Raw genomic sequence first — 13,108 nt, forward strand, 5'->3', positions numbered from 1 at the left:
AAAGTTTAAAAGAAACGATCATAAAGTTAGCATAGCTAGTATTCTTTATTCATTGCCTTGAATGAGACAATAACCGCAAAAACCCTATTTTCTGAGGGATTCAGCTTTAACCGGGACTGGGGGTGGGAGGTGCAGTTAAGGTTTTCATTCTTAACAACAAAAGCTTCTTTCCAAAACAATTTTATATGATCTCCCAAACTGAGGTTCTCCAAGCTGCTCTGTCTTCCCTTAGCCCCTCCTGTGATCCCCAGCATTGTCTGTGAAACCAAGGGCTCCTCAAACCAGTCTGAAAAATCACTTGACTAGGCAATTAATAAAGCACTGTCTATCTTTTTGAATTATAGTTTTGTCCAGAAACTTAAATGTTTTTTAAAAGCACTGTCTAGCTCTCAAATTCTACAATTCTAATTTACCTTGGGTCATTGATAACTGCAACTAAACATTTTTTTTTTGTTTAGAAGTAACATTCTAACATTCTGTTTTGAAGTTTTAGACACCATGAGGTCAGCAGGTAGGTACATTTCCCTAGCTTGTCTTCTTAAATGACTATCATTTGCTTTCATTGGCCAGATGTTTACTGTGTGATAAGGATTTTATACATATTTACCCTTCAGGACAATCCTATGAGGCAGATAGTATCCCCGGTTTTAGATATGAAGAAATTGAGGCTCCTAAAGGTTAAGTAACTAGCATCATACAACTAGCAAGTGGCAGAGCTAGGATAAGAAACTAAGTCTATCCCAACTCTAAAGGCAGTATCTTATCTAACACACTTTAGAGAACAATGTCTGACATGTAGTGCAGAATCTTCAGTACTTTCTAAATAATTCCTCATCTATTACTTGCAACAACCTGCTAAAATAGACAGTATTATTCTCCCCATACTACAGACAAGAAAACAGGAACAGAGAGGTTAAGCAACTTATCTGTGTTCTCATTTACCATATCTCTTGCTGTTATTGCACACATGCTGATAAACATACGTACGTGGAAACCTCAATTAAAAATATTCTCAACCCAGTACATTCCAAAGTTAAGAATGATGTATTATTTGGGGGGCATTATCTTTCCCAAACCTAGAATATCTGAGCAAAACCTGGAAAGTTGCTTCAGTTCTATTTCCTGTTAGAAATAATTCAAATATTCTACCAATTATCTTAAGGATCCAAGCAATGCATCACTTTATAGGTAATACTGCCCTATCTGGAGATGCTTTTTTTTAAACATTTTTTTAGATCTAGTTTTAGAGATAGCTGTTCTTAAGTTATAATTTTTGTTCTTTAACTAAATTTTAAAATCTTATTAAAAATTCTAAAAGAAAGCTTTCCACTATAGGTTATGGCCATTGCTCCAACCCATTATATATGGCAACGAGAACGCTCTGTGCATCACAGTGGAGCTGTTAGAAACTACAACAGAGATGAAGTTCAACTGCCCCGGGGACCTAGTGCCACACCGGTAGATTGTTCACTATGTGGTAAAAAAGGAAGATATGTTAGATTGGGATTGTCTTCATCATCATCTTCATCCAGTGATACACTAGAGGTGGTGGAGAAACATTCTCAGGAATCACACAACTCATTCTCAGTGGACAAAATAGTTGATACTTCTCAAGCTTATAGCTATTCTCAAGGTATGATTTAGCAATATGGCAGATCTATGTGCCTTAGTAATGAATTGAAGTTATCTATTGACCTGTAGTCCTTGTAGGCAGCGGTACGTAATAATTTTATACTATAACAATATGAGTTAAATTAGTATTGAAAAATTTCCCCTTTTCAGTTGCTACTTTTTGTTTTGGTATCTGTTTTGTGGTGGTTTACCTAAACTAAGATTTTTAACGTGACTTTTGTTAAAACCTAATTCACCATGGATCCCAAGTATTTTAAGAGCCTGAACCATTTTCTTTGAAGTGTTTATTTTATTCAAAGCAAGTTTTAAGAAGAAAATAAATTTACTTCTAATTTTACCATCCAGCTTTATCAGTGAGTAACTGGTTTCTTTTACACACTTTTAAAAACTAAAATAAAAGTAACATGTAACATTGTATTAGTTTTAGGTGGGTGACATAATGATTTAATAGATGTTGCAAAATGATTAACACAATTGTAGTTAACATCCATCACCACACATAGTTTGTTTTTGTTTTTTTCTTGTGATTTTTAATTTTAGGATTTTCTTCGCAACTCTCAAATATGGGATTTTGTCAACTATAGTCACTGTGATGTACATTATATCCCCAGAACTTACTTATCTTATTAATCAGTCAGTTCAATCACTCAGTCGTGTCCGACTCTTTGCGACCGCATGGACTGCAGCACGCCAGGCCTTCCTGTCAATCACCAACTCCCAGAGCTTACTCAAACTCATATCCATTGAGTCTGTGATGCCACCCAACCATCTGAACCTATGTCGTCCCCTTCTCCTCCTGCCCTCAATCTTTCCCAGCATCAAGGTCTTTTCGAATGAGTCAGTTCTTTGCATCAAGTGGCCAAAATACGGGAGTTTCAGCTTCAACATCAGTCCTTCCAATGAATATTCAGGACTGATCTCCTTTAGGATGGACTGGTTGGATCTCCTTGCAATCCAAGTGACTCTCAAAGAGTCTTGTCCAACACCACAGTTCAAAAGCATCAATTCTGCGTTCAGCTTTCTTCATAGCCCAACTCTCGCACCCATAAATGACTACTAGAAAAAACACTGACTAGACGGACCTTTGTTGGAAAAGTAATGTCTCTGCTTTTTAATATGCTGTCTAGGTTGGTCATAGCTTTCCTTCCAAGGAGCGTCTTTTAATTTCATGGCTGCAGTCACCATCTGCAGTGATTTTGGAGCCCCAAAAAATAAAGTCAGCCACTGTTTCCACATCTATTTGCCATAAGGTGATGGGACCGGATGCCATGATCTTTGTTTTCTGAATGTTGAGCTTTAAGCCAACTTTTTCACTCTCCTCTTTCACTTTCATCAAGAGGCTCTTTGGTTCTTTGCTTTCTGCCATAAGGGTGGTATCATCTGCATACCTGAGGTTATTGCTGTTTCTCCCGGCAATCTTGATTCCAGCTTGTGCTTCATCCAGCGCAGCATTTCTCATAATGTACTCTGCATATAAGTTAAATAAGCAGGGTGACAATATACAGCCTTGACGTACTCCTTTCCCAATTTGGAACCAGTCTGTTGTTCCATGTCCAGTTCTAACTGTTGCTTCCTGACCTGCATACAGGTTTCTCAAGAGGCAGGTCAGGTGGTCTGGTATTCTCATCTCTTTCAGAATTTTCCAGTTTATTGTGATCCACACAGTCAAAGGATTTGGCATAGTCAACAAAGCAGAAATAGATGTTTTTCTGGAACTCTCTTGCCTTTTTGATGATCCAGCGGATGATGGCAATTTGGTCTCTGGTTCCTCTGCCTTTCCTAAAATCAGCTTGAACAACTGGAAGTTCACGGTTCACACGGTTCAACCCAGGCTGAAGCCTGGGTTGGAGAATTTTGAGCATTACTTTACTAGCATGTGAGATGAGTGCAATTGTGTGGTAGTTTGAGCATTCTTTGGCATTGCCTTTCTTTGGGATTGGAATGAAAACTGACCTTTTCCAGTCCTATGGCCACGGCTGAGTTTTCCAAATTTGCTGGCATATTGAGTGCAGCACTTTCACAGCATCATCTTTTAGGATTTGAAATAGCTCAACTGGAATTCCATCACCTCCACTAGCTTTGCTAGTAGTGATGCTTCCTAAGGACCACTTGACTTCACATCCCAAGATGTCTGGGTCTAGGCGGAGTGATCACACCATCATGGTTATCTGGGTCATGAAGATCTTTTTTGTATAGGTCTTCTGTGTATTCTTGCCACCTCTTCTTGATATCTTCTGCTTCTTTTAGGTCCAAACCATTTCTGTCCTTTATTGAGCCCATCTTTGCATGAAATCTTCCTTTGTATCTCTAATTTCCTTCAAGAGATCTCTAGTCTTTCCCATTCTGTTGTTTTCCTCTATTTCTTTGCATTGGTCACTGAGGAAAGCTTTCTTATCTCTCCTTGCTATTCTTTGGAACTCTGCATTCAAATGGGTATATCTTTCCTTTTCTCCTTTGCTTTTCATTTCTCTTCATTTCATACCTATTTGTAAGTCCTCCTCAGACCGCCATTTTGCTTTTTTTGCATTTCTTTTTCTTGGGGATGGTCTTGATCCCTGTCTCCTGTACAGTGTCACGAACCTTTGTCCATAGTTCATCAGGCACTCTGTCTATCAGATCTAGTCCCTTAAATCTATTTCTCACTTCCACTGTATAATCGTAAGGGATTTGATTTAGGTCATACCTGAATGGTCCAGTTCATAGAGTGCCAACAAATATGTATATAGTCAATGCTATGGTCTTCCCAGTGGTCACATATGGTTGTGAGAGCTGGACCATAAAGAAGGCAGAATACCAAAAAATTGATGCTTTCGAACTGTGGTGCTAGAGAAGATTCCTGAAAGTCCCTTGGTTAGCAAGGAGACCAAACCAGTCGATCTTAAGGGAAGTAAACCGTGAATACTTGTTCAAAGGACTGATGCTGAAGCTGAATCTCCAGTTATTTTGGTTATCTGATGTGAATGGCTGATGTGAATGTCACTGGAAAAGTCCCTGATGCTGGGAAAGACTGAGGGCAGAAGGAGAAGAGGGTGTCAAAGGATGAGATGTGGATGGTATGTGGATGGCATCACCAATGCAATGGACATGAACTTGGGCAAGCTTCAGGAGATGGTGAGGGACAGGGAGGCCTGGTATTACAAAACAATATTAATACAGTATGATACTTGTATAAAAACAGACACATAGATCAATGGAATAGAATGGAGAGCACAGAAATAAACCCACACATATGGTTAATTTATGACAAAGGAGTCAAAAACACATTGGGAAAAGACAGTCTCATCAATAAATGGAGTTGGAAAAACTAGATAGCCACATGTAAAAGAGTTTAAAACTGGACCAGTATCTTATACCATGCACAAAAATAAATGGATTTAAGACTTGAAACCACAAAACCCTAGAAGAAACAGAGGGTAAGGCCCTTGAAATTGGTTTTGGCAATTGCTTTTTGGATTTTATACCAAAAGCAAAGGCAACAAAAGCAAAAATAAAGAGTGGAATTCCATCAGACTAAAAAGCTCTCTATGGTATAGGAAATGATCAACAAATGAAAAGGCAACCTACAGAATTGGAGAAAACATTTGCAAATCTTATATCTGATAAAGGGTTAATATCCAAAACACATAAAGAACTCATAAAACTCAATAGAAAAAAAATCCAATCAAAAGATGGGAAGAGGAAATGAACAGACATTTTTCAAAGACATACAAATGGCCAACAGGTACATGAAAAGGTGTTCAACATCACTAATTAGCAGGGAAATGCTAATTAAATCCACAATGAGCTAACCTCTCACACCCGTTAGAATGGTGGTTAACAAGAAACAAATTTTCATAGGGATGTGGAGAAAAAGGAACCCTTGTGCACTGTTGGATACGGTCACTACAAAAAATAGTATACAAGTTTCTCAAAAAATTAAAAATAGAACTACCATATGATCCAGCAATTCCACCTCTGGGTATTATCTGAAGGAAACAAAACCAGTATCTTGAAAAGATACCTGCATCTCCATGTTCATTGCAGCATTATTTGCAATAATAATTGCAATATATAATTGCAATAATTGCAACATAATAATAATTCCATTCCAAGGAATGAAATGGAAACAACCTAATTGTCCATCAATGGATGAATGGATAAAGAAAATAAAATGAGAATATTTTACACACACACATCTTTAAAAGAAGGATATCTACTATTTGTGACAACATGGATGGACCTTGAGGGCATTGTGCTAAGTAAAATAATAAATGAGATAGTGAAAGGCAAATACCATGTGATATATGTGGAATCAAAAAAGCCTAACTCATAGATACCCCATCAGGTGGTGGTTGCCAGAGGTGGTGAGGAAAGGGGCAAGGGGTGAAAATAGTGTAAAGTATAAACTTCCAGTAATAAGATAAATGACAGTGTCTTCCTGGCCCCTAGCTGACTGGGCCCCTTTTCCTGTAGTGCTCTTGAATCTGATATGGTGGGACAACTCACCCCTACCATGGGAATGAGCTCATGATAGAGTTTTGCCAAGAGAATGCAGTGGTCATAGCAAATACTCTCTTCCAATAACACAAAAGACCCTACACATGGATATCACCAGATGGTCAACACCAAAATCAGATTGATTATATCCTTTGCAGACAAAGGTGGAGAAACTCTATACAGTCAGTAAAAATAAGACTGGGAGCTGACTGTGCCTCAGATCATGAATTCCTTATTACCAAATTCAAACTTAAATTGAAGAAAGTAGGAAAAACCACTAGACCATTCAGGTATGACCTAAATAAAATCCCTTATGATTATACAGTGGAAGTGAGAAATAGATTTAAGGGACTAGATCTGATAGACTGCCTGATAAACTATGGATGAAGGTTCGTGACATTGTACAGGAGACAGGGATCAAGATCATCCCCAAGAAAAAGAAATGCAAAAAAAGCAAAATGGCTATCTGAGCCTTTACAAATAGCTGTGAAAAGAAGAGAAGCAAAGAGCAAAGGAGAAAAGGAAAGATATACCCATTTGAATGCAGAGTTCCAAAGAATAGCAAGGAGAGATAAGAAAGCTTTCTTCAGTGACCAATGCAAAGAAATAGAGGAAAACAACAGAATGGGAAAGACTAGAGATCTCTTGAAGGAAATTAGAGATACAAAGGAAGATTTCATGCAAAGATGGGCTCAATAAAGGACAGAAATGGTTTGGACCTAAAAGAAGCAGAAGATATCAAGAAGAGGTGGCAAGAATACACAGAAGACCTATACAAAAAAGATCTTCATGACCCAGATAACCATGATGGTGTGATCACTCGCCTAGACCCAGACATCTTGGGATGTGAAGTCAAGTGGTCCTTAGGAAGCATCACTACTAGCAAAGCTAGTGGAGGTGATGGAATTCCAGTTGAGCTATTTCAAATCCTAAAAGATGATGCTGTGAAAGTGCTGCACTCAATATGCCAGCAAATTTGGAAAACTCAGCCGTGGCCATAGGACTGGAAAAGGTCAGTTTTCATTCCAATCCCAAAGAAAGGCAATGCCAAAGAATGCTCAAACTACCACACAATTGCACTCATCTCACATGCTAGTAAAGTAATGCTCAAAATTCTCCAACCCAGGCTTCAGCCTGGGTTGAACCGTGTGAACCGTGAACTTCCAGTTGTTCAAGCTGATTTTAGGAAAGGCAGAGGAACCAGAGACCAAATTGCCATCATCCGCTGGATCATCAAAAAGGCAAGAGAGTTCCAGAAAAACATCTATTTCTGCTTTGTTGACTATGCCAAATCCTTTGACTGTGTGGATCACAATAAACTGGAAAATTCTGAAAGAGATGAGAATACCAGACCACCTGACCTGCCTCTTGAGAAACCTGTATGCAGGTCAGGAAGCAACAGTTAGAACTGGACATGGAACAACAGACTGGTTCCAAATAGGAAAAGGAATACGTCAAGGCTGTACACTGTCACCCGGCTTATTTAATTTCTATGCAGAGTACATCATGAGAAATGCTGTGCTGGATGAAGCACAAGCTGGAATAAAGATTGCCGGGAGAAATAGCAATCACCTTAGATATGCAGATGACACCACCCTTATGGCAGAAAGCGAAGAAGAACTAAAGAGATTCTTGATGAAAGTGAAAGAGGAGAGTGAAAAAGTTGGCTTAAAGCTCAACATTCAGAAAACAAAGATCATGGCATCTGGTCCCATCACTTCATGGCAAATAGATGGGGAAACAGTGGCTGACTTTATTTTTGGGGGCTCCAAAATCACTGCAGATGGTGACTGCAGCCATGAAATTAAAAGACACTTGCTCCTTGGAAGGAAAGTTAAAACCAACCTAGACAGCATATTGAAAAGCAGAAACATTACTTTGTCAACAAAGGTCCATCTAGTCAAGGCTTTTGACTGGTTTTTCCAGTAGTCATGTATGGATGTGAGAGTTGAAATATAAAGAAAGCTGAGTGCAGAAGAATTGATGCTTTGAACTGTGGTGTTGGAGAAGACTCTTGCGAGTCCCTTAGACAGTCCATCCTAAAGGAGGTCAGTCCTGGGTTTTCATTGGAAGGACTGATGTTGAAGCCGAAACTCCAATACTTTGGCCACCTGATGCAAAGAGCTGACTCATTTGAAAAGACCCTGATGCTGAGAAAGATTGAGGGCAGGAGGAGAAGGGGATGACAGAGGATGAGATGGTTGGATGGCATCACAGACTGAATGGACATGAGTTTGGGTAAGCTCCGTGAGTTGGTGATGGACAGGGAGGCCTGGCGTGCTGCGGTTCATGGGGTTGCAAAGAGTCGCACACGACTGAGCAACTGAACTGAACTATGAACTGGAAATACATGGAGTCAACCACATTCTAATTTCCATTTAAATTATATTTATAAAGGTTGTTTTTCTCTGACATTTCCCAATTTGAAACAGAACAATATTCTAGCAGCAGTGATCCTTTTTACTCATAGTACTTTTGTCCCAGATTTTCACCCATCTGAAGATAGGACTGGCAATTTCTTATGGCTCATTATTTCAGAATTTCACCTATTTATTTTTACCACATCCTTATAGCAGTAGCTACTCAAGTTTTACTAAAAGAGAAACTAATCTTTTAAGACTCTTGAAGGTAGGGGGTCATGCCTGTCATTGTTCCCTTCCCTGCTCAGACGGTAAAGAATCTGCCTGCAATTTGCGAGACCTGGGTTTGATCCCTGGTTTGGGAAGATCTCCTGGAGAAGGGCATGGCAGCCCACTCTAGTATTCCTTCCTGGACAGAGGAGCCTGGTGGGCTACAGTCCATGGGGTCACAAAGTCGGACACAACTGAGCAACTAAAACTTTCATTTTCACTGGCCATAGTAATCACTAAATATTTTGACTGATTGTTTAGTTCTTTTCCCTTGTAACATCTTCAAGCATAATTTTTATTCATTCACTCATATTGGAGGGTAAATAGTATCTACCATAGGCTAAATTATAAAATAAGAGTTGCCTCTAAGTATCCCTCTCCTCTCTCCCAGCTCTTTTTGCTTACACTCTTTTATCCTCATAACAGGTAAGATTTACTAGATGTTTAAAATGTTCCATGCAATATGCTGATCGTTTTACATTCATAACCTCACTTAATACTCACAGCCAAGCCTAAGGTAAATACTAGTATTTCCACTTTGTAGATAAGGAAGCAGAAGCTTAGAGAGGTTAAATACTTTCCCCAAGGTGATAAGAGTGACACTTGAACCCAGGTCTGAATCTACTACAGCCTGAATTCCAATGATGCTATACTGACCTCTTTGATGAAATCCTGCCTTCTGTGGTAAAACTAAGTTACCACAGAAGTCCTAGCTGACTGCCAAGGACTAAGGAGATGGTGAAAGCATCCAGAACAAAGTCCCTGATGGAAGGCTGTATGAACTAGAAGAGAATTCCAACCACAATTTGAACAAATATTTAAAGAAAGAGGAACAGAAGCACTTATATTTTATTCAAACTAGCCCCTCAGATATCAAGAGTAGTCACAATCTATGTTTTAGGCGTTGATATTTCAACAGGAAATCAGAGTGCACCAAGGGAGGAAGAAGCTCTGCCAGTCAGCTTGCTTCAAGGAAAGGAAAAAAAAAAAACCAAACAGGTCTTTGAGGATTTTAGTTGAAAAGGGGGGCACTTGATTTAGGGCAATTGTAAATGGAATTGTGCTTTCATCTGTTTATAGATGAACACCCTGACACCTGGCTTAGGATATATAAGTCCTATATAGGAAGAAACAATTACTTTCTTATTTCTGTTTTGTTCTCAGTATTAACTCAAGGCTAATGTAAAACCTATTGTTTCAGGATGACAGAGGGTACAATACAAAGAAAAATTACTTTCTTTCTGGCTTAGTTCACTCTGTATAATAGGCTCCAGAGCCTATTAAAAAGAAATGTATTCTTTTTAATGGCTGAGTAATACTCCATTGTGTATATGTACCACAGCTTTCTTATCCATTCATCTGCTGATGGGCATCTAGGTTGCTTCCATGTCCTGGCTATTATAAACAGTGCTGCGATGAACATTGGGGTACATGTATCTCTTTCAATTCTGGTTTCCTCGGTGTGTATGCCCAGCAGTGGGATTGCTGGATCATAAGGCAGTTCTATTTCCAGTTTTTTAAGGAATCTCTACACTGTTCTCCACAGTGGCTGTACTAGTTTGCATTCCCACCAACAGTGTAAGAGGGTTCCCTTTTCTCCACACCCTCTCCAGCATTTATTGCTTGTAGACTTTTGACTGGCATGCAGCCATTCTGACTGGCATGCAGCCATTCTGACTGGCATGAAATGGTACCACATTGTGGTTTTGATTTGCATTTCTCTGATAATGAGTGATGTTGAGCATCTTTTCATGTGTTTGTTAGCCATCTGTATGTCTTCTTTGGAGAAATGTCTATTTAGTTCTTTGGCCCATTTTTTGATTGGGTCATTTATTTTTCTGGAATTGAGCTGCAGGAGTTGCTTGTATATTTTTGAGATTAGTTGTTTGTCAGTTGCTTCATTTGCTATTATTTTCTCCCATTCCGAAGGCTGTCTTTTCACCTTGCCTATAGTTTCCTTTGTTATGCAGAAGCTTTTAATTTTAATTAGGTCCCATTTGTTTATTTTTGCTTTTATTTCCAATATTCTGGGAGGTGGGTCATAGAGGATCCCACTAATGCCTATATATGGAATTTAGAAAGATGGTAATACACAGAAGAACTGTACAAAAAAGATCTTCACGACCAAGATAATCATGATGATGTGATCACTGATCTAGAGCCAGACATCCTGGAATGTGAAGTCAAGTGGGCCTTAGGAAGCATCACTACAAACAAAGCTAGTGGAGGTGATGGAATTCCAGTTGAGCTATTTCAAATCCTGGAAGATGATGCTGTGAAAGTGCTGCACTCAATATGCCAGCAAATTTGGAAAACTCAGCAGTGACCACAGGACTGGAAAAGGTCAGTTTTCATTCCAGTCCCAAAGAAAGGCAATGCCAAAGAATGCTCAAACTACTGCACAATTGCACTCATCTCACACGCTAGTAAAGTAATGCTCAAAATTCTCCAAGCCAGGCTTCAGCAATACATGAACCATGAACTTCCTGATGTTCAAGCTGGTTTTAGAAAAGGCAGAGGAACCAGAGATCAAATTGCCAACATCCGCTGGATCATGGAAAAAGCAAGAGAGTTCCAGAAAAACATCTATTTCTGCTTTATTGACTATGCCAAAGCCTTTGACTGTGTGGATCACAATAAACTGTGGAAAATTCTGAAAGAGATGGGAATACCAGACCACCTGACCTGCCTCTTGAGAAACCTGTATGCAGGTCAGGAAGCAACAGTTAGAACTGGACATGGAACAACAGACTGGTTCCAAATAGGAAAAGGAGTACGTCAAGGCTGTACACTGTCACCCTGCTCATTTAACTTATATGCAGAGTACATCATGAGAAACACTGGACTGGAAGAAGCACAAGCTGGAATCAAGATTGCTGGGAGAAATATCATTAACCTCAGATATGCAGATGACACCACCCTTATGGCAGAAAGTGAAGAGGAACTAAAAAGCCTCTTGGTGAAAGTGAAGAGTGAAAAAGTTGGCTTAAAGCTCAACATTCAGAAAACAAAGATCATGGCATCCTGTCCCATCACTTCATGGGAAATAGATGGAGAAACAGTGGAAACAGTGTCAGACTTTATTTTTTGGGGTTCCAAAATCACTGCAGATGGTGACTGCAGCCATGAAATTAAAAGACACTTACTCCTTGGAAGGAATGTTATGACCAACCTAGCTAGCGTATTCAAAAGAGACGTTACTTTGCCAATAAAGGTCTGTCTAGTCAAGGCTATGGTTTTTCCTGTGGTCGTGTATGGATGTGAGAGTTGGACTGTGAAGAAGGCTGAGCACCGAAGAATTGTTGCTTTTGAACTGCGGTGTTGGGGAAGACTCTTGAGAGTCCCTTGGATTGCAAGGAGATCCAACCAGTCCATTCTGAAGGAGATCAGCCCTGGGATTTCTTTGGAAGGAATGATGCTAAAGCTGAAACTCCAGTACTTTGGCCACCTCATACGAAGAGTTGACTCATTGGAAAAGACTTTGATGCTGGGAGGGATTGTGGGCAGGAGGAGAAGGGGACAAGAGAGGATGAGATGGCTGGATGGCATCACCAACTCGATGGACATGAGTCTGAGTGAACTCCGGGAGTTGGTGATGGACAAGGAGGCCTGGTGTGCTGCGATTCATGGGGTCGCAAAGAGTCAGACAAGACTGAGCGACTGAACTGAACTGAACTGAACGATAACCCTGTATACGAGACAGCAAAAGAGACACACATGTATAGAACAGTCTTTTGGACTCTGTGGGAGAGGGAGAGGGTGGGATGATTTGGGAGAATGGCATTGAAACATGTATAATATCATATAAGAAACTAATCGCCAGTCTAGGTTCAATGCAGGATACAGGATGCTTGGGGCTGGTACACTGGGATGACCCAGAGGGATGGTACAGGGAGGGAGGTGGGAGGGGGGTTCAGGATGGGGAACACGTGTACACCCATGGCGGATTCATGTTGATGTATGGCAAAACCAATACAATATTGTAAAGTAATTAGCCTCCAATTAAAATAAATAAATTTAAATTAAAATAAAAAAACAAAGAAAAATTATTGTTTATACATACATTTGACCAATAAACATTTATATTCATTTTCCCTCAGGTTTAACAAGAGAGTGAGCTAATTGGGGCTGGGGAGGTTTAAGGATAACATGATATTATCAAGACAGTGGTCATTCTCTTACTGCCTTAGCAGTTGTTGATGCCAGTAGTGGCCTCTATTCAGCGAAATTCTCTTCCTCCAGTTCACATAAGGTTATTGGAATCACCTAAGGTTTGTGGTTGCAGACAATTCATTCTCCAGGAGAGATACAAAGAACTGATGCTCTGCTCTGGGCTTTTATGCTAAAACTAGCAATAGATGGTATCCTTG

The 13,108-nt window shown here is 39.7% G+C and overlaps 1 protein-coding gene across 1 annotated transcript in view; it reads left to right on the forward strand.

The window, feature by feature from the left end:
- The window catches only part of SPDYA (speedy/RINGO cell cycle regulator family member A), a 36,483-nt gene that overhangs the window by 20,176 nt on the left and 3,199 nt on the right, over positions 1-13,108 (forward strand). Inside the window, exons 5-6 of the mRNA XM_070379306.1 lie at positions 1,336-1,633; positions 1,987-1,989. Of these exons, the coding sequence (XP_070235407.1) occupies positions 1,336-1,633; positions 1,987-1,989 (301 nt within the window). The remainder of the gene's footprint in view (positions 1-1,335; positions 1,634-1,986; positions 1,990-13,108) is intronic.

The sequence above is a fragment of the Bos mutus genome, chromosome 11 (assembly GCF_027580195.1).
Source record: "Bos mutus isolate GX-2022 chromosome 11, NWIPB_WYAK_1.1, whole genome shotgun sequence".
In the NCBI taxonomy this organism is placed as follows: Eukaryota; Metazoa; Chordata; class Mammalia; order Artiodactyla; family Bovidae; genus Bos; species Bos mutus.